The following is a 24,531-nucleotide window of genomic DNA, read 5'->3' on the forward strand; positions in this document are numbered from 1 at the left end:
GCAGGGTGTTGGTATATACCTTGGGGAGGGGTGGAAACTGTAGGAAATTGGAGAGTGTCTACTCCTGGCAAAATAGGAAACCTCTACTTAGTTCCAGTGGATTGTGGCTAGATGACGGTGCCAGCTCAACGTTGCTAGAGCTTCCCATTTTCCTGGAGAATCCAGATTTTTAAAAATTGGTTCCAACTTAAAGTAAAAAAGCCACAAAACCAAAACAAAACCCACAAAACATTGTGCTAATCAAAGAAAACACACCTGTGGACCAAATCTAGTATATACCTTCCAGTTTTCAAGTGACCTCTATTCAAGTTTTCTGTCTTGACTTTGTGGGGTTTTAAAATTTTTTCTTAATAAGTAAAATGAGCTTTTAAGAAAGATAGACTAGAAATCTTTGTTATAACTTTTTTCTTCATATAGAAACTTTCTTAAAAGGTTGAAACGAGCTTTGAAATGGCTGTACAGACTTCAGTTACAGTTTTCTAAGTTCACTCATTCATTCATTTGGTCATTCATGCATTCATTTTCTTCATATATTATCCTATTTATTCAGCATACCCTTATTAAGCTGAAGGGGTGGGACTGTATGCCAGACACAGCAGCCCTGTCTATAAGCTGTTCCCACTTGAAATAGAGCCAAATTTTGGTTTTCTTCTAGAAAACCTGCACCCTATTTAGAGTTGGCTAGGACTTCAGGTCCAACTCCTAATTTTAAAGATCAAATGTCTGGCCAGGGTCAGGCAACCAAGTAATATCAAAGCCAGTACTATTTCTAATCTGTCATAATATTTTGATATGAAGCACAAGAAAATATAGCTGATGTTTCTAAAAACAAAATTTCTTGGATATTTGTAAATGTCTAGCCAATTAATGGCAAAATTCAAGTACACTTTTTCATACACATTTTGGTACCAAGTAGCCGCCTTTGTAAAGATTTCAGTCACTACAAAGAGATGCTTCTAGTGCCAAGATACTAAAACAAATCATCCAAATCACTTCCTTCATTTTGTTTCACCAAAGGATTTTGGTTTCATGATATTCATGCAATGAGGCAGTTTGAATGCACAGTTTCAAAGCTCAGATTCTCTTTGACAGGCACTGCAGGAGTCTTCAAGAAGTTTATTTAAAAAGCGTTCTCTGCTTTTACATTTAAACTAGAGGTCCTTTGGATAGAGTCAGGTAGATTCTTGGATGCACAGAGAAATGAGATGTAAAGCTTGATAATTCTGTTCTGAACATTCTACCAAGGAGGGCAAAATAATCCTTTATTCAAAGAGCTAAGAAAAGTGTACTGGGCACACCGGATTTAGAATTTGTAAGAGTTTTAAATTCCGGTGTATTTCAAACTCATAACTTACTACTATTTTATTTGGGGGTTCACTTAATCCTTAACCTAAAGCTGTTCAGGTGGATCTAAGTGCAGAATACTTTTTACTTATTTAAAAGGGCTGTTTGGTCTTTCATGAGCTAACCCTTGGGTCAGCAGTACCAATTGTCTTGAGTTTTTGATTGTGGCATTTTAAAAGAGGATCTACGTATGCGCTGGATAATACTGAATGAATTAGTGTGCTTTATTAAAATTTATTTATTCAGCACATACTGAATTATTACTATGTGCTGTGCTAAATGCTGAGGTCTGATGTTGAACACGATAGACAGGCTTCTACCCTCATGAATCACAAAATTTAAACATAAAAGAACTAGAGTCTAATTGTTGTCTATGTTTGGGGACATTTCTCCCCCTCCAAGTGGTCCTTTCCCCACATACACTTGGACAAACATTTTTCACTTCATGATGGTGCAAAAGTGATATGCATAATAAATTGCATGAGATTTTCAACACTCTATTATAAAATAGGTTTTGTGGTAGATGATTTTGCCCAACTGTAGGCTAATGTAAGTGTCCTGAGCATGTTTAAGGTGGGTCAGGCTAAGCTCTGATGTTTGGCAGGTTAGGCGTATTAAATGCAGTTTTGACTTAAGGATATTTTCAGCTCATGATGTGTTTATTAGGACGTGGCCCCATCGTAAATCAAGGAGCATCTGTAGGTATTCATGGTTCCCTTCATTTTCTGGGGAAACAGAAAACTCTTGTTTCAATCACAAGTAGCTGTTTGATAGCATTTTCCCTCCTAATGGGTTTCTGGACTTTTTTCTTCCTTCCACTGAACCTCAGGAATGATGTTTAGGTAAGTGCCAAGCCAAAGAAGCAAGAAATATTTAAATTATGCTCTCCAGGCAGTTTTTATAAGTGTTGAGAATAGCTTCTTGTTTAAGAACGTGGTTTGATTTGTTAAAGTTGCCCCTTTTTCCTAAAGTCCACCACATTTTGGTTATTTATACATTTTTTTTAAAGGATGTAAACATCTTAGGGAAATGCAACATTTTGCAATTATCCTTTGTTTATCCAGAGAGCATTTTGGAGCATGATCAGCTATCCAACAGAGCTTCTCTATAGCCAGGATAGATGCTGAAAACTCTGTGCCTCACTCATGAGTGCCCCTCAGATTTCCACAAGCTGCCTATTTAGTCATTGAGATTAGTTTGCTATGAGGTTGCAAGCTTACAAAAATATCGTTTTAACTTTGAAACTATTACAAACTCTTTCAATCACGCAGAAAATAATAAACAGGCTGCTATGTGCTCAGCACCGAGATGGTAAAGATTTTTGCCAACATAAAAATTTATAAGAACTTAGAGCCAGTAGGAATAAAAGATAAGGCTGGATGATGGAGGGAAGAGGTTGGAGGTATGCACCCCAGCCTAAGCAAGAAACTGAAAGAAGAGATAGAAACTCTCAAGTAGATATAGGGACTAAAAATTCATAACTGCCTGGGCCCATTGGGATCAGAAGCTATTGTCAATAATGCTGCAATGAACATAGGGGTACATATGTCTTTTTGAATTTCTCTTTTGTGTTTCTTTGGATAAATACCCAGAAGTGAAGTTGCTGGGTCCTTCTTTGTCTCGTTATAGCCTTTGTTTTAAAGTCTATTTTGTCTGGTATAAGTATTGCTACCCCAGCTGTCTTTTTTTTTTTTTTCATTTCCATTTTCATGAAATATCTTTTTCCATCCCTTTACTTTCAGTCTGTGTGTGTCTTTCAATATGAAGTGAGTTTTTTGTTGGCAGCATATGTGAGGGTCTTGTTTTCTTATCCATTTAGCCACCCCTGTGTCTTTTGATTAGAACATTTAATGCATTTACATTTGAAGTAATTATAGACATGTAGTTATTGCCTTTTTATTATTCATATTTTTTAAATCTTTTTAAATTTTATTTTCTTCTTAAAGAAGTCCCTTTAACATTTCGTATAATACTGGTTTAGTGGTGACAAACTACTTTAACTTTTTCTTGTCTGGGAAGTTCTTTATCTGTCCTTCTATATGATAGCTTTGCTGAGTAAAGTAATCCTGGTTGTAGGTCCCTGCTTTTCATCGTTTTGAATATTTTGTGCCAGTCCCATCTGGACTGCAAGGCTTCTGTTGAGAAATCAGCTGACAGTCTCATGGAAGCTCCCTTGTAGGTAACTAAATGCTTTTCTCTTGCTCCTTTCAGGAGTCTCTCTTGTTTCTAACCTTTGGCATTTTATTTATAATGTGTCTTGATGTGGGCCTCTTTGAGTTTCTCTTGTTTGGGACTCTCTGTGCTTCCTGGACTTGTATGTCTATTTCTTTCGTCAGGTTATGGAGGTTTTCCGTCATTATTTCTTCAAATAGGTTTTCAATTCCTTGCCCTCTCTTGTCTCCTTCTGGTACTCCTATGATGTAAATTTTGGTATGCTTAATGTTGTCCCAGAGGCCCTTTAAACTCTCCTCATTTTTTTTATTATTATCTTTTTTGCTGTTTTGATTGGGTGTTTTCTGCTACCTTATCTTCCAAATTAATGATTTGATCTCTGCTTCATCTAACCTATTATTGATTCCTTCTGATGTAGTCTTCCTTTCAGTTATTGCATTCTTCAGTTCTGACCGATTCTGTTTTACGGTTTTCATCTCCATTTTTATGCTTCCTATCTCTTTGTTAAAGTTCTCCCTGAGCTCATTGAGCATCCTTATAACCAGAGTTTCAAATTATGCATCTGGTAGATTGCTTGTCTCTGCTTTGTTTAGTTCTTTTTCTGGAGCTTTGAGCCTGAAGCATGAGTTAAGACAGGCCATTGGTACAGAAAAGCCACTGAAAGCGGCTTGAGTGGGCTCACGAGTTGAGTGGGGCAGGGTCTCAGGGAATCAGCAGGAAGGGGTGAATGGTGTTATGTTAGCTGAGTGGATGGAGACTAAGATGTGGTGCTTGCCTGTGCCTGTGCTTGCATGCTATGTGGGGGAAGGGCTCAACAAAGAAACCAAATGGCAAAGTGAGACACTCCTTCAGCCCTCACCCTGAAGCTGGACAATTAAGTTCCTCCCCGTATGTCCCTGATGCCTTTCAAGCTGCTGCCCCAACTCTGGAGCTCAGAGCAAGTGAGCCCATCAGTGAGCAAGTCCATGTGCAGGCCCTTTAAGAGGAATGCCTGGGACTCCAGACACCCTCTGTTTCACTCAGCTATAATCTCCGCTGGTTTTCATAGCCAGAAGTTATGGGACAACTCTCCCCAGCTCTAGAATCCTTGGCTGGGGAGCCTGGTATGGGGCTGGGGCTCCTCACTACTCAGGGGGGAGCACCACAGCCGAGATATCTCTTCTGATTTTTAACCGCCACGTGTGTGTGGGCCAATCCTTTCCTATCTCCATCCCCCCTACCAGTCTCAATGTGGCTTTTTCTGCATGTCCTTAGTTATAGGACTTCTGTTTAGCCAGACTTCAGGTGGTTCTCCATGATGGCTTTTCTGTAGTTTAGTTGTAATTTTGAGGTGGTTAAGGGAGGAGGTGAGTACAGCATTTACCTACTCCATCACCTTGAATGGAAGCTTGGATGTACTCTTTCTTCTATTTAAAACCTTTTGCACATATTTCTAATCCTTAGTTTGCCTTTTTCTTGTCAATCTAAAACATTTATACAAAGAAACCAGATCATGTGATTAAGAATTTAGTTTTGGATGTGTGAGGTTTGAGATATTTAGGAAGCATCTATATAGAAATGTCAATGGGGATATCCTCCCCATTGCATTATGTGGGTCTGGCATTTGGAAGAAAGTTCTGGGCTGGGGATACAAATTTTGGAGTCCCTGCAGTGTAGGTAGCATTTCAGTGAAAGAGTAAATGAGATCACCCACGGAGAGTGCAGAGGGAGAAAAAGTCTTAGGACTGAGCCTGAGAAGCACCAAAGTTTTTTCCACAAGTTGGGAATAAAGAAGATGCCAGCAAAAAACCCAAGAAGGAACCATTGAGAGGCAGGGAAGAGGGGAGAAGCAGAAGCCAAGAGAAAAGGGTTTCGTGGAAGGAAGAGTTCAGTGCATCAAATTGTTTATCTTGTGATAATTTTTTAAAAACCCCTCAAAACCGTATTCTCCCTTTCTTCTCTCTCTAGCCATCATTGTATACAGACTGCCATGGACCTGGAAATGCAGCAAGCTCCTGATGAAATTCATCCACGCAGGGTTAAACACCATTGCTGCCATTCTTGCAATTATTTCTCTGGTGGCTGTTTTTGATTACCACAATGCTTCCAATATCCCCAATATGTACAGTCTGCATAGCTGGGTTGGAATGACAGCTGTCATACTTTACATCTTACAGGTAAGTGTCTCAGTATATTTATAAACAAGATACAAAACACAATTCAGATTCTGTAAAAGTTTTCTATACGTTAATAGTTTGTTGGAAATCATCTTCTCATTCCCATTAGTCTTTGTTCCACTTGTTTCCGTTGTTAAGTGTTTTCCCCTGAGGGGGCACAGAATTTGTAATCTATGAGCTTGAATGTGATATTTTAAATATAGGCATATGTATGTAAGGAAATTGTTAGCTGATAACATCTAGACTGCCATTGTTGGGACTTTAAATTTTCATGTGCTAAATAAACTAGCATAGATAAGAGCTATAGATTTCTTTCCCACATTCTGTCACTTCTATTTTCTAGGTTTAACTTTATGAGCGAAGAGATGAACTTATATCTCTTTGTTTCTTTACATTTTGAAGGCTTAGTGTTTATTTTTCCTCTTTCTTCCCTTCGCTTACTAAAACCACATACTCTTGAGAGCACAGTATTTAAACATAATAGAGTGTGATAGAAATTTGGCTGTTCTAAGTCACTAAAACAAAGGTGAATTTTAAAAGTCTTTTTGGCATTAACTACTTTGTTGAAAAATCTTTGTAAACTATGTTGATTTACTTCCCTTCTTTAGTTAGTACAGTATATATCCAACTACTTTATTGGGACATCATTTTGAACTTTACTTTTCTGTAGATAGAGGAAAAGTAAGAAACTGGAGGGAATCCACAAGGTACATCTTAAAATATATGAATGTATGACCTCTCAAAAAAAGGACCTCTTACCAGACATTTGTCATTTTTCTTCTTAAAGAAAGGCTTTTTGAATGTTAATCAAATAAAAGTTAATGTCTGTATGGACACTATTAATTAAGTTTTCATTATCATATCTGGAAGTAAGGATTGGGTGCTAGATACCGTGTTTCCCCGAAAATAAGACCTAGCCGTACAATCAGCTCTAATGCGTCTTTTGGAGCAAAAAATAATATAAGACCCAGTCTATATTATATTATATTATATTATATTATATTATATTATATTATATTATATTATATTATATTATACCCGGTCTTATAGTAAAATAAGACTGGGTCTTACATTAATTTTTGCACCAAAAGACACATTAGAGCTGATTGTCCAGCTAGGTCTTATTTTCAGGGAAACGTAGTAGGAGAGAAGCACAGAGAAAACCCTGCATGCATCAGACATGATCTCCCTGATCAAGAAGGAACAAGGAAAAGATTTCAAAGTGGATAGCTGGAGCTTAGCTCAGCTCTCTTGTCCTTGAGGTTGATTTTTCTTTCAGTGTTCTCAGCCACTGCCTCACATCTGGGAGGCAGCTTCCTGCAGTGCCATCAGCTGGTGGAGCCTCTCCCTTTACAGGGTAGGATGGCAACAGCAGGGGCCTTGGACATGCTGTCAGTGGCTTTGGGGACACTCTTGACTTACTGGCATCTCTTCAGTACTTTTCTCAGCTGTCTATTCTGTTTCCAGTGGTGCGTTCCTCTGGCTTTGCTCCACTTCCTTTGCGCCGCCTCAGAATGCAGAATTCTACAGCCTGAGTTCTGTGTGAAGCATTCGACTCATCTCATACAGTCTTTTAAGTAAGATAGCCTATATGGACACTGAGGATGCACAGGTTACACAGCTAATGGCAGAGCCTGGACTTGGACCCAGGTCTGCGGAAGTCCTGGGCACTCCCCACAAGCCCTTGGTTCCATTGTTTCCACGATGTCCCCACGATCACTCAGCCTGTGTTTGCACATCCTCAGTTGAAGGCCATGTCTCTGGGGAACAGAATGGAAACCACCCAAATTCTTCATAGTTTCCCTGTGATAGGGTTCTGTGCTTCTGAGTACAGTAGTTAAAATGGACTAAATAAATGCCTCTACAGAGTTACTTATACACCAAGGCGTTCTTTGAGCATCTGGAAAGATATGCACTTGAATGTTAGCACTGTTGACCTCTGGGTGGCTGGATTCCAGTTGATTAGTCTTCTTTTTTACTTTCTATATCTTCTAGGCACATATGCATTTCTTGTACAGTAATAATATTTTAAAGCTAAGTTTTAAAAAAAACTTTCTATACCAGATATGCCTTTTTTATTATTAAATTTATGCCTTGTAATCTAAATTCTCTAAAAAACCAATTTATACTCTGCTCTATATCTTAATATGTAAATTAAGAAATCTCTAGGAATTAGCAAAAAAGAGAATACGTATTCTAAAGTCTATGGGTCTTAGCTACAATGGTTCTCATAGAACATAGGCTTAGACACTATCTTTTGGAAAGTAAACTTAAAAAACATAAACTTAGTATCCACTTAAAAAACTAAAAGGAAACAGCAAAATAAAACAGGAAATGTAAATAAAGACTGCCCCCTCTCCCCCAAGAAAGCCATGAATAGTGTTGTTAGTTTTCTATTGTTGCCATAACAAATTACCACAGACTGAGTGGCTTAAAACAACACAAATTTATTACCTCACAATTTCTGTACATCGGAAGCCCAGATTGACTTGCCTGGTTTCTCTGCTCTGGGTCTCACAAGGCCAAAATCACAGTGTTGGCTGGCCTGGGCTCTTATGGGTATCCTTTGGGGGTAGAATCAGCTTGCAAGCTAATGCAGGTTATTTGCAGAATCCAATTCTTGCGGTTATAAGACTGCAGTACCTGTTTCCTTGGTGGCTTTCAGCTAAGGGTGTCCTTTCCCTCTCCCTCTTCCCTGCACGTGGCCCCGTCATCTCAGAGCCAGCAGTGGTGCACTGAATCCATCTCACTGGCTTTGAGCCTCTCTGACTTCTTCTTCCTTCTCATTTCTTCTCTTCCAGCCAGAGAAAGTTTGCTGTTTTTAAAAGGGCTCATGTGACTAGATTGGGCTAGTCAGATAATCCAGAGTTGTCTCCCAATCATAAAATTGCTAACCTTAATTACATTTGCAAAGTGTCTTTTGCCAGTAACATAACATGTTCACAACTTCCAGGGATTATGGTATGGACATCTTTTGGGAAGGAGAGGGTCTTGATTTAGCTTACCACAACTATAAATAAAAGATAGAAGAAGTTATAAATGAAATTAAAAGCTGGTTCTTTAAAAAATTAAAATAAAATAGATAAACCATTGTCAACCTGATTGAAAAAATCAAACCATACAATATAAAACATTCAGAATGGAAAAAAATATGATCATAGATACAAACAATACTTTAAATTAGGACAAATGATTAAATTAAAATATGGTAATATACTTAAAAATCTTAAGTAGATTTTTAAGATCAAATTTGACCCAAGAAGAATCAGAAAAACTAAACAGACCAATAACATTAGAAGAAATTGGTGAGGTCATTTGAAATCTATCCCTAAAAAAGGCATCAAGTTCCCACTGTTTTATACCTTTGACCTTCAAGGAATAGATACTGTAAACAATTCCAGTAGAGAAAACAAACAGCTCTTAGATGTGACCCCATTGTGTGCTATACACTTCCACATCTCAGTGGGTAGCTCTGATAATAAACACCTTTACCAACATCCAACAGCAACCATCAGCTTAAACTGAAATACTGAAGATGTTTCCATTAAAAAAAGTAAATAAGACATTGATGCTTGCTACCATCATCATTCTACTTTAAGGGTTTTAGCTAATACAAGATAATGAAAAAAAAAAAATTCTGTATAAATAATAGAGCATTTGTGACTTTTTTTGTGTTTGCAGGTAATATAATATATGTCTAAAAACCCAAGAAACGACTAGAAGTGATAAGAGAATTTGGAAAAGTGACTGGATATAAAATCAATAACTTTTGCCTATACTAGAGTAACGATTTAGAATAAGAAATAGAATCCATTTATAATATGGATTAAAAAAAACTATAAAATACTTAGGAATAAACTGAACAATGAGTGTATAAGATCTATATGCAAAATATGTAAAATACTATAAAATCTTACTAAAAAAAGAAAACATAGTATGATGAGAGAAAAATTGTTATGGAAAGAGAAAAATTAATATAGAAATATCATTCTCTCTTCAACTAATATTAATGTTAAGTGTGACTTTAATTTTAAGCCCAATGGAAGTCTTAAACTTTATGTGGAAGAACAAATATCCAAGGATAACCATGAAAATTTTGAAAAAGAAGTGAAAAGAAACCTGCCTTATTAAAAACAAGTTACTAACATAGGAAAACCCAAAATACATTCATGGAAAGAACAGAGAGGACAGAAGCAGTCCAAGCATGTATGAGAACTTTGTCTGTGACACAATGGTATTTCAATTTAGTGGGGAAAGAATGCTTATTTAATGTTACCATAGTAATTGGCAATCAATTTAGAAGAAAGTAAACAAACAAAAAGACTCTGTACATCATACAAATGACAAAAAAAATTCCAGATAAAGGTCTAAATATTTAAAAAAAAAAAAAAGAAAAGAGAAAAAGAAAATTAAGAAGCATGTAACCCATAAAATCTGCAATAGGGGAGGCCATAAATTTAACAAGAAACCCGAAACCATAAAGGAAAAGGAAGACATAATTTGACTACAAATTTTTTTTTTTAAATTACGTGACAAAAGATAACAAAGTTAACAGAAACTGCACAAAGAGATATGGAAATAATCATACCATGTGGTAAGGTTTACTGTGTTTAATATACAAAACAACTCCTAAAAATTAATAATAAGAAGGCAACCTAATAGAAAAATGAACAAAAGATTTGAACAAGCAATTTAAAACAGAAAAAATTATATCACCAAGAACCATGTGATAAAATGTCCAACCTCACTAAGAATAGGGAAATGGAAATAAAATACCATTTTCCTCCTGAGATTGACAGAACAACAAACAGTCATGTTCATTGCTGGCATGGATGTAAGGTAAAGTGTGCTGTCTTACACTGCTGATGGGAAATCGAATTGTCAGAAAATTTTAGGGAAGTAGTTTGTTAATATCTATTGATTTAGAAAAATAAGCCTACTACTTGACCTAGATATCACACATTTGAGGGAATGGAAATAAAAACTGTTCCATAAGGAACTCTAAAAAGGATATTTAGTGTAGCATTGTTTGTATAGGCAGGAAATAGGAAGCAAATAAATGTCCAAATAAGAGAATGGTTAAATAATCTGTGGTAAAGCCGTATTGCTGGTTATTATACAGCTATTATGAAGAACATAGCTATAACCACTGACCAACAGTGAAATCCATATGTGCTTCATTATAAAAAATACTGGAGAGCAATATATATAGCAAAATGTCGTTGTTGAGGGAAAAAAAGGAAAGAAAGGAAAAAAGCATATATGTGTAGATGAGTAAAAAAATATGGGCATATATACCATATTTTATATGTGAGGGTGGGTGGGATTGGTTGGGGAGATTAATAATTTTTAAAACATCTTGTTTCACTTGAACGTGTGGCTCTTTTTTTTTTTTTTTCAAATATAAGTGAATCATATGTGTTACATAAAAATCATATATATGTAACTGTTCAAACTGAATAAGCAAACATCATCCCCTCACCAAAGGCTGTGAGCACTCATGTCACGCTTAGTGCCTTTTGGCTGTTCTTTCCAGAACCAGGTGAATGGTTTCCTGTTCCTTTTCTGGGAAAGATGACTACGTTCCAGCTTTGTTTTTTTGTTGCACAAAAGCTGTTTTTACGCTATTTTCATTGCTTCTCTATAGAAGTGATAGAACAGATCACCCAGGTTTGCTCAGGAAGAAATTAAAGAGCATTTCCTTTCCCAGTGGAAAGAAACCAATTCCAACCTTCCTTTCTTCACTTCTGATAGGAGCTAAGCTCTGTCCTTATTATGATTTACAAAGATACCAGCCTCCATATGCCTAGTTGTGAAACTACATGAGCCACAAAAATATGCTTTGTCAGAGAGGTGTTTCTACAGATTCCGTAGTTTAAGAGTAAAAAGGGGAAGTTGTGTCTCTTTCTGAAACAAGCTGAGTTGTCTCTAAGTGGAGGTTCTTGGAGCTGCCACTTGTGGGTAGAGAGCAGGAAATCCTGCCGGGAGCAAGTGCAGCTGTTGCTTAGGGCTCGCTTACACAATCATAACTGCTGTGCACTTCAGTCGCAAAGCATAATAGCGTGCAGACCATTTATCCGATTTTGTGAGGTCGGTTTGCACTCCCCCTCAGTACAACTCAAGAAGCAAACCTACCACAGAGTCTGAAGGACATGGGAGAGATGATCAAGTTCAGAGCCTCTCACCTTAGTGCTACTGGGGTTTGGTTTGGCTGCTATGTGTAAAATCAGAATTTACCTTCCACGTGAAGCTAGAGTCTAGGTGATTTCATTAAATAAAGGAAGGAGGGAAGGGCGGCGGCAAGCAACAAAACAATACAACCAAAAAGCTGAAAGGTCTTCATGCTTCCTTATGTATGTCTGTATCTATGCATTGTAAAGCATTTCAAGTGTAGCATTCTTTTCTACTTGTCAGACATGGCCTCTGGGGCATTTTCTAAAAATAGCAAACTATTGTGTGTATGTAGAAGTCATGAATCACAATAAAATTAATTCCCATTATTCCACCATCCAACCTAATTTAGAAAACATAGGACCCGTAGTCACCTTCATCCCACATCTTTCTAACCATCCCAACCCTAGAGGTGACCGTTCTCCTGAAGTTTCTTTTCCTCATTCCCTGTTTTTCTTTATAATTTTACCATACACTGTGAATCCCTAAACAATATAGTATTTAATCTTGCTTTAACTTTTTAAAAAACAGTCTCATAATATATGTATTCTATTGCCACCTAAATAGTGGTGGCAATATTGCCACCACTATTAGGCAATAGTGCCACCACTATTTAGGTGGCAATAGAATACATATATTATGAGACTGTTTTTTCAAACCTTTTTTTTTTTTACAACCTTTTTAAAATTGTACTGATTCAACTATATTGCTTCCTCTACTAGATGTAGATAATTCATTTTTACTTTTGTATTCCATTGTATAAATATACCACAAATTTACTTATCTATTCTGCTGTTAGACATGTGGGCTATTTTCAGTTGTTTTCTGTTACAATGTTTCATTGACATTCATATACACATCTGGTTTTCATATGCCAAGGTTTCTCTGGGTGTATACTTAGGAATGGAATTATATACTCATACTAAAAAAGTAATGCTAAATTGTTTTAAAGTAGTTGACCCCAATTATTATATATTCCTGCCAGCAGTATATAAGAGTTCCCATATAACACATCCTTGCCAACAGGCATCCTCTTCAAATTTTTAATTATTGCAAACTAGTTGGTCTAAAATGATGTCTTCTTGTGGTTTTAGTGTTTATTTCACTGATTAGTCATGTTTCTCTTCTAGGATCTCTGTCCGTATCTTTTGTCCAGTTGAAAAAAATGAGCTTTTCTTTTCCTTAAAGATTTGTAGATCTGTCAAATTCTTTTTCATTTGTATGTATTGCATATATTTTTAGTTTGAAGCTTGTATGTTTCTCTTTTGTTAGTATTTTTTTATAAATTCTCAGTTTTAATGAAACAAATTCATCATGTTTTCTTTTAAGGTTATTATGTTTTGTTTTGGTAACTTGTTTATGAAATCTTTTCCTACCTTAAGGTTAAAAGAAAAAAAAAAAAGCAGATTCTCAGGCTGTACTGTAGACCTGTTGGATCAGAAACTCTGAAAGTAATATGGGCTTTCCTCGGCCCTCCCCGTCATTCAGCTGCATGCTAATGCTGAGAACCATTGGCCTAAGAGAAAGCCTATAAATGGCCAAAATGTTATATTACAGTTCCCTTAAGTTTTCTTTTAAGAGTATTAAACTTTTGTTTTTGATATTTAAGTACTTAATTCATATGGCATTCATCTGGAATTAACTTAGTGTATGATGTAATGTTGTGACCCATCTTCACTTTTTTCCATATGGGTAAACTGTTTCCCCAGCACCATTTATTAAATTGCCCCTGTCCTCGCCACTTACCTGCAATGCCAGTTTTGTCCTATATCTTTTCCTCTGTGTCCTACTCAGCGCAGTATAGAAGAATACAGGAGTACTGAAGTATACAGAAATACATAGAAGTATTTAAGAAGTACAGAATAGAAATAGAGATAAGAATCCTTGATTTGTTCTTATTTTAAAGAGCATGCTTCTAATAGTTTACTATTGAGTAGAGATGTTTCACATTTTTTCCTGTTGCAGTTTGTGAAAAGGCTTTGTTTTTCTTCTCAAGTCTTGAATGGATGTAGAATTTTATTGAAAGCTTTTCTGTGTCTATTGAGATGAATATTTTTTTCTTCTTTAATCCATTAGTGTAATCAACTACTACACCCATAGATTTTTCTTACCTTAAACTTGGGTGAGTTAAATATTATTTTAAATTGTCTCAACATTCCTTTTTTGTTCTCTGAAATATCCCGATTCTTATCCTCTGTTGTTTCATTTGTGCGCTAACTAGGCTTCTCAGACGTGTTATTTTACAACTTCATGACTTTCATTTAACAGGTGGAAATTTGGCACCTGGCTTCTGCCTTGCTCAGATCCAGAGAGCGGGTAGTGTTTAAGAACACAGGACCTGGAATCAGGGTGACCTCAGTTTGAACAGGATTCATCCATTTGGTGCTGGTGACCTTGGATAAGTTACTAAACTTTTCTGGACTTAGTTTGCTCACCTATAAATTAAGGCTTTTGATATGTCCTTCACAACATCATAAGAATCTAAGCCAAATAAATACATGGAAAAGCTCAACCGAGGCTTAGGATACTGGAATGACGCAGCTCAGCTGTTCTTATTACAAGTGTAAATCTTGGAGTAGGCTACTTGATGACCTGAAGATGGCATTTTCCATTTCCATTATAGATCATAGGCACCTTCGTGGTTAAGAACATGCATTTTACATCAGTGAAATTTTATTCATGAATCCATTCAGTTATTCAACGGAATAGATTACCTACTATGTGTTGGATACCTTGCTAGGCTGTGGGTGATGCATTGTTCTACAAGATGAGCATGAGCCCAGAGAGACATGCTCTCCACCCTCATGAAGCTTATGGGGAAGACAGGTCGTTGAGTACTGGGTAGACAGGGTGAGTATGGAATGTTCTGGGAGAGCAGAACATAGGGTAGAGGGAATAAAGGAATTCAGACCAAGACTTGAAGTCATGAGTTTGCTGGTGAGAGAATATTCTAAGCGGATGGAATAGTGTGTAGGTAAAATTTCATTGTATTTGAGAAACAAGAAGGAGGCCAGGCTGTCTGGAGTCGGGTATGGAAGACGAATTGGAGGCTGGACTGGAGTCCATATAGGGAGACTAGCTCACAGTTGTTTACAGAGGTTCAGATGAGAAATGATGCTGGCCTGGAGGAGTAGCAGTAGCAGTGGGAACAGTGGATAGTTCCCACAGTGTCTAGGAGATAGAATTCATGAGATTTGGAAAGTCACTGATAGATGGGATGAGAGAAAGAGTCACTTGAGCAAGGCTTCAGCAAGTGGGGGGATGAGAAAGGAAACATTGGAGGGGGAAGGGAGGGCTCAAGGAGTGTCAGAAGCTACTGAGAAGTCACGGAAAATCAGGTTGAAAACTGTCCATTGGATTTGGTGACCTGGAAGTCGCCGATGATTCTGGAGAGCAATTTTCTTGCAGGGTAGGAGCCAGATTTCAGTGGCTTGAAGAGGGTGTAGAGGTGAGAAAACAGAGAGACAACTTAGGCAAGAGGTTTAGGTAAGAAGGGGAGGAGCTTAACTGGACAGCGACACAGTCAAGGCAGGTGTTTGGTGCTTTTTTTTTTTCTAACTTCTTTTCATTGTTAAATGAAAATGAGGATCTTGGACATGTTAACATGCTCACAGGATGGCACCAGTAGAGAAGGAAATGTTGTGAATATTGGAAAGATGCAACAATGTATAGCTAAATCTTCAGGAAGCAGATTGCAGAGCACAGCTGGAAAACTGGACAACACCAACTCCATTATAATTGAAAGAAAGGAATTGTGGGATTGCAATGACTTTTTGGTTTGGTGGCAGTCAATTGAGGCTCTTCTCTGAAGTTGCCTGTTTTTCTTCCGTGAAGTAGTAGTAAGATCTTCTGCCGCTAATAAGGAGACAGACAGGAGAGTCAGAAGTTCGAAGATGAGGGAGCCTGGAGGACGAGTCGATAAATCAGACAGTAGAAGGACTAGGGAGCAGCACGGAGGTCCTTCTAACAGTGAGCATCATAACCATGAATCTATATGAAGCTAGTTTCCTTGACTGATTTACTCCAGCAGGACCGCGCAGACCAGGACAGTCCTGAGGACGGCTGAGCCAGGGTCAGGGTATCGCCAGGTGGATGTGATGAAAGACAGTACAGAAAGGGGAGGTAGGATATTGACAGGAGACTTAGTGTCCAATTTCAATGTCTGTCATCCATCTTTATAAAAAACAAACAAACAAAAAAACAAACAAACCTATGGATATAGTCTAGTTGGTGCTGATTAGATTTTTTTTTTTAATCCCTGTAAGAAAAGTGCAGTTATGTTTTAAGAACACAAGGAAATTACGTAAGACCAGCTTCTCAAAGTGAGCTTTCTGTGACAGCAGCATTAGCATCAGGAAATTAGAAATACAGATTCTCTGGTTCCAGTCCAGACTTACTGAATCAGAAACTCTGGGCATGGGGCCCAGCAGTATGGGCTTTAAATGAAGGAATGAGTGAGCGTATAAAATAGAAGAAAGATGAAGAGGAGCTGGGAAGAGCCTCCTTATAATCTATAAACCACTTGCTCACTCATTAAATCTACCTCTACACTTAAAAAACGAAACAAAACAAAGCAAAGCATGCCTAATGCAAAAGTTAGGTAGGCAGTTACTTCCTGCGCTCATTAATAACTTTTGATAATAAAAGCTTTTGTTATATCTAAAAGTTTACACATACCATACTTTAAAAAGAAAAAAAACTCATCTGTTTTAGAAAGTGAGATAAAACTGGCATAGCAAACTACACTTTTATCTTTAATGGATAGTAATAATTAACTGAGAAAAGCCCCAGTATTTAAGACTGGAACTTTAAAAGTGAACGTTTATTGTCTGTTTCTAATTATAAAAGTAATATACATTAATTTTAAAATTTACAAAATACAGAAAACATAAAGAAAAATAAAAAATCACTGGTAAGGCCATAATCTAGAGTTATTTTATTTTGGATTATTTCCTTTTGGCTTTTATTACGCATCTATATATATTTAATTTTTAAGCATCATTAGGATCGTACTACATTGTCACTTTCGCATCCAAATAACTTTTTATGAGATTTTATATTTCTTTAGTTCTTGTAAGGACTACGTGGTGGTGAAGAACAGCTTTCTGTAGGTGATGGTTCCTAAACACAGGAAGCCTGTGTGCACTTAGTAGTGTTTGTAGACTGAAGGTAATGGCACATTCCACTACCTGCTCCTTTAGGAATTTTCCAGATGCATTTAACCCATATCTCTGAAATAATTTGCGTGAATCAAAAGCAGTAGTCTTCAAACTTCCTCGTACATAAGAATCACCTGGGCATTCTGTTAAAGTGCGGATTCCTGGGCCTTACTTCCAGAAATTCTGATTTAGCAGATCTGGATGTGGCCCAGGGATATCTTTAAATAAACACTGTCAGAGTTTCTGATGCAGCCTTCTGTGGACAACACTTCAAGAACCACTGATTTAGAGTATGCATGTGACTTGCCATGTGTGCATACAGTAGGTAACCCTTTCTTTTTCCCCAATAAATCCTTTTTTGGTGACCAAAAAAAAACAAGAACCACTGACTTAAAGGGACAAAGGGATTTCATAATTTTCAGTTCATTAGGTTTTATTACTATATCCACTTATAAGATGGTAAGGCTAAGACGGTTAAAAGGAAATAATGAGATTTTTTAAAATAATGATTATTATAAATTGGCATTATCGGAACACTTTCAATCAAAGTTAAGCAGTCTATAATTTTTTACTTTTAAAAGTAATTTTCTTTAAAAACAATTTTTTTTTTTTTTAATGGCGAAAGTAAGATTTAAGAGAATTAAATTGCCCTGGGGTCCTGTAAGCAAATTTCAAACGTTCTACCTGCTTAGATCATTGAGCCCTACAGGATTACAAGAGACATACATGATAAATCCTGAAAGAAATGAAAGAAAACAGTAAGATTCTTAGGAATGAAAAGAGGCAGGAGAACAGGAATATGGAAAATATATATTTCTATGGGCAAGTCATAGACAAGATATGGTGACTTACACACAGAAATATATTTGTGAAAATTCTTGACAGTCACTTGCCTGAGTCACATTTTCATATAGAAAGCGCAGCCTGTATATCAGGAAGCTTGCCTTTCAATATAAATTGAATCACCAAAATTCACTGAAGGAGAATTAGGACCCTCTGAACCATTTCTAATATATTCAGGCATTTGTGGTATTAAATAGGTAATAAAATATGCAAATCGGCCTATTAAATGCATTTTTGATTACTCTGCATTCGTTATCATTGTCTATAAGCTGATTCTAAACGTGTTTTAGGGCCTTAGACCCCTTCTGTCTCCATTGTTCTGGCATCCTGCGTTAGTCCTTTGATCTCAGTCAGGAAAGATGAACAGTAATGTTAGTGTTTCTCCCCATTCTCCTCTCTTCTCTTGTTTCGTTAGGGTGGTAGACCCTAAATAGTTACCTGAAAAAAAATGTTCCTTTAAACTCAGTAACGCAGTGACCACTACATCATCTTTATTTTCTTGAGGAGAAAAAAGTACTTAAGGGGCAGTGGGTTTGGAGCAACAGAATAAAACTATGAAAGTGTTGGCAGGTTTCAGTTCACATAGGAATCTTGCTGGCTTCTCTGCAGAGAAGTATTCCACTAGGGTTTGAATTATCAAGGAAACAGAGAGAACTTTTTTGCAGAACTCACTTCTTCCTCGTAAAACAAAATTGTCAACTTCTTTCTACATAGTTTTTTAGACTGACCTGACTAAACGTGCCCTATTGTATTTGGTTTTAGTGACTTAAATTTTTTTTACTTCTCTTCCTACTTGGCATCCTTAAGGAAATTGGTAAAAACAAACAAGTAAGTACCAGAGTGTTCACTGTAGCCTTGTTAATGACAGCAAGAACTAACACAGGACCATCCATAGAGAACTGAATAAATTGTGTTACATCCTTGAAACAGAATGTTAGCCATTGGAAAGAATAAACTAGATAAGCATGTGTTGATATGAAAAGACCTCCAAGCTCTACTATAAGGGAAAAAGACAAGATGCAGAACTAGTAAGATCCCACTTATACTTAAAAAAACTCTCTTTACACACACACACACACACACACACACACACACACACACACACTTGTATAAACATAGAAATTTCCTGGATACTTGAGAAAGTGATAATAGATGCTACTATTGAGTAGTGGAACTGGAATGGGAAAGCTTACTTTCATTTCATGCCCTTGGTTCTATAGGAAATGTTTTGTCATTTTTCTCACAGTGCTTTTAAAATAATAATTTTAAAATTACTTAAAATTTAAAATTAAATGATAACTTTTGCTCTTTTTGATGTTTAGCTCGTCCTAGGTTTTTTCATCTTTCTGCTTCCTTTGGCTCCACTTTCTCTCCGAGCCCTTGTCATGCCCATACACGTTTATTCTGGACTTTTCCTCTTTGGAACAGTGATTGCAACAGTACTTATGGGAGTGACTGAGAAACTGTTATTTACGCTGTAAGTTACATAGCTTTTCTAATTGTAATACTTAAGCTATAAAATGTTAAATACTTGTTCAATGAATAATGGTAATAAAAATGTAACAAAATTTTTTAAATGTTAAAAATTTTAAGTATTCTTAAAAAACATGTAATATAACATTTTTAAGTGCTTGAAGAAGGACTAAAAAGTCTAACAAATGGTTTTACTCTTAAAACAACTACTGAAGTTATGCATGCCCTTACAATGTTTTTGATGTGCATATTTTTATTAATTGTAATTATGATGTATATACATTCTTGTATCCTTTTTCAATTTTTAAGTGGTTCAGATGTTCAGATGCTATATTATTTTCATGCTAATGCTTTTAAACAATCCCATACTATTCCACTGTGTGAATTATAGCATAAATTTCTCCTTAATATCAAGCTTTAAAGGAATTTACATTGAAGCTGTACTAGTGTGCATTTTGAGCAGAGAAATTCAAGACTGTTTGGCATGGTGCTACATCACCCTATTTGTAATTGGACACTCTCTCTTTTTTCAGTAGGAAAGACACTGTCCCCTACAGTGCATTTCCACCGGAAGGTGTTTTCACAAATACCCTCGGTCTTCTAATTCTGTTGTTCGGAGCCCTCATTTTTTGGATAGTCACCAGACCACAGTGGAAACGTCCTAAAGAACCAAATTCTACACTTCTTCAGCCAAACAGAGGCACTCCAGAGGGAGTGGAAGGCTCCATGGCAATCAACTTTGGCAACATGGACAAGTCCGATTCAGAGTTAAACAATGAAGCAGCAGCAAGGAAAAGAAACATCACCCTTGATGAGGCGGGTCAGAGATCCACCGTGTAAAATGCCGTGGAGGTGTAGCCATGGAACCGTGCTTTTCAAAACCAACTCTGTGGTTTAGCTTCTCCTATTAGCCGTAAGATAATTGAGCTCCACAAAATCAATAATCATAAAGTAGGATTTCTTGAGAGTTTGTACTGATCGACGCCTATGAACTGACTGGAATGGGAAAGGAGATGGTCAATGTAAATGACAGCAGCTCTAAATTGTGGTTATGTCACCTCTTGTTGAGGACCATTTAGCATAGGGCTTTGCATGGAACACATGTTCAGAATGTGTCTGTCGGCTGGTAAATTTGATAACCTGGTAGCCCTAGAAGTTTTTCCAAAACTCAACTGAGTCCCAAGGCTTCCCTGGGGCTTGGTGTACTTTATGATCCAGATTCCAAACCTAATTAGAATGAGAATATGCCTGAATTTTTCAGTGGCATAAACTGCTCTGTAAACCTCAAAGAGCGCTTTTCTCTCACGTTTCTGTTTTTATTTTTTAAAAGGCACTTGCATACTATGTGCCAGCCACTATACCAAGCACTTTATAAAATTAGCTCATTTAATCCCGACAAACTTCATGAGGTAGGTATTGTTATTATCCCTGTTTTACCGGTGACCGATCTGAAGCTTGGAGAGGTTAGCATCTTGCTCCAGGCTTCTAAGTGGTGGAACTGAGATTTAAAACTGGCAGTCTGACTCCTCAGTCCACGATTCTAACCTCTTCACTATGCTATTTGTTTTCTGTCTTATACTAATTTGCACCTACTTTGACCCACCCCTGAATAAATTTCAATTGCTGGAGTACAGTGGAGTTGTTCAAGTTTACCTTCTGGTTCTCTTTTCCAAGGCAGATTCCTCAAATAACCAAAGAAACGGGCCTACCCTGCCTGGAAATAGATCGTGGGCATCCTTCCCCTGCCAGCACGCCCTGGCCTACCTGCATGCCGCTTTGATCTTGAAATTGTGTCTTGGTGACAAAGAAAGGTTTGGGCAAGAACATCTGTAGCTTTCAAGATTAATCCATTTGATTTTTATTCTTCAGGATCTTGGCTGCTGAACCGTTTTGGGTGTGAGAATAGGAGACACTTATCTCATGGTTCTTCCTGGGGCCAATCGCTACGGTCCTTCCAGATTGGAGTGGAATTTTAAGGGGTATCTTGAGCTCTGGGTTCTTAGTAGTGAATTGAGACTCAGAGGTGACAAATTGCATGCGTGGAGACCTCTGTTAGGCTCTGACTTAAATTAAAGCTCAGAGTAGTGCCTATGCTGAAATGATGCTTTTCATTTTGGGGTTGATTTTTGGTTTCCCTGCAGCTTTAAACTGGAACATTTTAATGTGGATAAAAATATTACAGTTTACAACAAATACACTTGATATTTTTGGTGCTTGGTGGATTCCCTTTTAGGATAACTGGTAATTACTTCCATAGATTGAATATGAAATACATTCCATCACATCCCATAGGCTTCATGGAAAATCATTCAATATTCCCTTGCCAAAACACCATTTTCTTCTTATTTAATTCTATTTCCAAAATTGATAATAATGTCAGAAGGGCCACCACTGCCAGGCTGAATGCCTGGCACCTATTAGGCACAATTAAATTCAAGGTGGGTAGAGCATGCTACAATTTCGATGCTAGGCATTGTCCCACACAAACAGACATTCATAAATGGATGTTTCAGTACATGGAGGTGCACAAAATTCCAGGAGTTTTTTGGGGGCAGGGGGCAGTGACAGCCCCAAGAATTGAAGCTGCCATTCCATTTTATATAGGCCAAGAAAGAGATTATTAGTGAAAAAAGTTAATTATGGATTTGGTGTTAGAATATTCTGTTCTATTGCAAAATAATTGAGCACCCCTCATCCTAGCCCTTTATTTTATCTTTCTTGTGGGCTAAAGTGAAGGTAATCTTACAGATATTATAGGAACTTCTTCTCTTTCTTTATCGCAGCCTTTGTGAAAACAATGCATTGTAAAATATATCTAGAAAACCTTTCTGTTCGAGACTCTTTTAATGGGCTTTTACTTCTAATGATAATTGTACCTTGATCTTCCAAAAGCTGATATTTCCTATCTAAAGCATCTCTCCCAAAAATATCTCATTAAAAATCCCATGAAAAGAATAGGGGAGCAGAAAGCCTTAGGTATAAATTCCAAAACAGTGATTGAAATCTCCACAAGTAATTATAGCTTGTATCACCTGCAGAGATAGTCTGGCTTGGTTTACCCCATAATCTAATTTCAGAAAGAAATAAAAAAGCTTTATTTTTAACACTCATCTAAGTCCACACTAAAGCCTTTCTCTCCAAGAGTTTATTGAGAAACTAAAATGCACATATTTTTTGATTTAATGTTATCCAAAGTGTACAGCTTCCTGTACTCCTTGTATCTAACGGAAGCCACCCTCCAAAGTACTTTCTTTTCTTTCCTTGTGTGGCTTATTTAAGCTGTGATGGTCAGAAACAACATCTCAGACCTTACAATCAAATGACAAAGAAGGTAATTGCACTTTTTAAGGGATACTGACAAGCGGTTTCTGTTTTCTAAAGGACAAAATAAAGGGCCTCATTTTCAATTAGGCCTTTTTCCCTGCTTAGTTGGAAATCCCAGTGCAATGGAATTGACTACAACTGCCAACTCTAAAAGCTCAAAGAAGTAGAGATTTATGCTAATTTTATTGCAGTATGATAGAAGTTTTATCTTGGCATGCCCTTTTTTAGATAATTTCAACAGAAAACTAACTGCTATGTCTTAGAGCTACATATAGGAAAGTATAGAAGAGAGAAAACTAGTAGTATTCTTCATCCCTTACAAGGTACCTGAAAACTTTAAGTGGAAAAGGTTTCTACGTTTCAATTTGTCTTTTTATCTCAGCACATTTATGGAAAAATATTAAATTGCCTGAATATTTTATAATTTTGTAGAAAAAGTATGCATTTATTTTTTCTTGACTTGTTTTTATATAGTAATAAAGTTATTTTGGAAGCTATTTGTGTGTGTTATCAATTTGTTTAGGTTAGAGGGTGTAGGCATTGTTCTGACAGTTTCTTTCCCATAGAAATTTGTTTTAAGTTTCTGTATTGAAAATGGTGTCATATTTCTCTCTGAAGGGTACTCTGAGTCCCATACCTTTTACATTGCTAGAAGGATTAGAGCACTGTTTCAAAACTGTCATGTTCACCTCCACACAGGAACTGAACTGGAGCCATCATCTAGTGTAGAAGGCAACCCCAGACGGAGGCAACCCCAGCAGGTGCAGTTTAAGTTGGAAAAGCATGAAAGAAGGACCTATTAAAAGTGCTGGTTATTACAGAACTCTGTGTTAATAGTAACTTGTCCTTAAGAAAGTATATAATTCATAATGTGCAAATTGTTGGGTTTTTTCCCAAGTAAGAAAGAAGGATCATTAGCATCTAAGTAGTGCCGATACTCATCCAAGCTTAATTTAACTGCTCATTTAGCCTTTTTCATATACTTTTTGTCTCCTGGAAAATGTTAATGATATTTTATGTTGTATAGCTATAATAACACCATAATACTGTACGTCCTATTCTTCCAGAGAGCTGTAATAGTGTACATGACTTGAATTTTTATGTTACATCATATTTTGTCACTGATTTATATAATTAATCTCAGGGGTGCTGTATTTCATTTCAGATTGATCGTAATTGGCAAGTACTTTTGACACGTGATAAATATATGGCTCAAGTATATTACCGTATAATTTTACATATATTAGCTCATTTAATTTAATTTGCAGTTGTGCTGGCTCCCACCATGCCCTAGCCCCTCCGAGGCAGCTGTTTTACTGACTACACGTTACCTACGTCTCAGCCACAGCTACCTGGACTAGGGTGGGAGAGAACATGTCACCCAGGTACAGGCTCACTGTAGCTGGTCAACACACTATGAAGTGGTCGGGCGTGAAAAGAGGATGTGCTCTAATTTCATTTCAGATTGAGGAATGAGGATTTCAGAGGAATTAGGTTCTCTCTCTTCTAGGAACTTGAATTGGGAAATGCTTCAAGAAAGAATAAATGAGAACAGAAGCTAAATGAATGCCTAGAGACAGGAGCCATAAGACCAGGGATGGAAAACTGTCTCTAAAGAGCCAAATAGGCTTTGTGGACCACATAGTTTCTGTTGCAACTACTCAACATTGCGTTTGTAACCAAAAGAGGCCACAGATAATAGTAAATGAATGAGTATAACTGTGTTCCATTAAGTTGTATTTACAAAAGCAGTGGCAGGCCAGATTTGGCTCAGAGGCCAAAGTTTGCCAATCCCTGGCCTAGACCATGATGAGGTAGGACCATGATAATGCACGGCAGGCTGAAATGATGAGAAATCAAGAGCTGTGCGGTGAAGTCAAAATACTGAT

At 37.0% G+C, this 24,531-nt stretch overlaps 1 protein-coding gene across 1 annotated transcript in view; it reads left to right on the forward strand.

The window, feature by feature from the left end:
* CYBRD1 (cytochrome b reductase 1) overlaps window positions 1-23,139 on the forward strand; it is a 29,932-nt gene extending 6,793 nt beyond the window's left edge. The window contains exons 2-4 of the mRNA XM_019727420.3: window positions 5,464-5,672; window positions 19,168-19,322; window positions 19,852-23,139. Coding sequence (XP_019582979.1) covers window positions 5,464-5,672; window positions 19,168-19,322; window positions 19,852-20,158 — 671 coding nt within the window. The 3' untranslated portion in view covers window positions 20,159-23,139. The remainder of the gene's footprint in view (window positions 1-5,463; window positions 5,673-19,167; window positions 19,323-19,851) is intronic.
* The last annotated feature ends 1,392 nt before the right edge of the window (window positions 23,140-24,531 follow it).

Source organism: Rhinolophus sinicus, chromosome 17 (assembly GCF_057876585.1).
Source record: "Rhinolophus sinicus isolate RSI-liver-muscle chromosome 17, RSI-T2T, whole genome shotgun sequence".
NCBI lineage: Eukaryota > Metazoa > Chordata > Mammalia > Chiroptera > Rhinolophidae > Rhinolophus > Rhinolophus sinicus.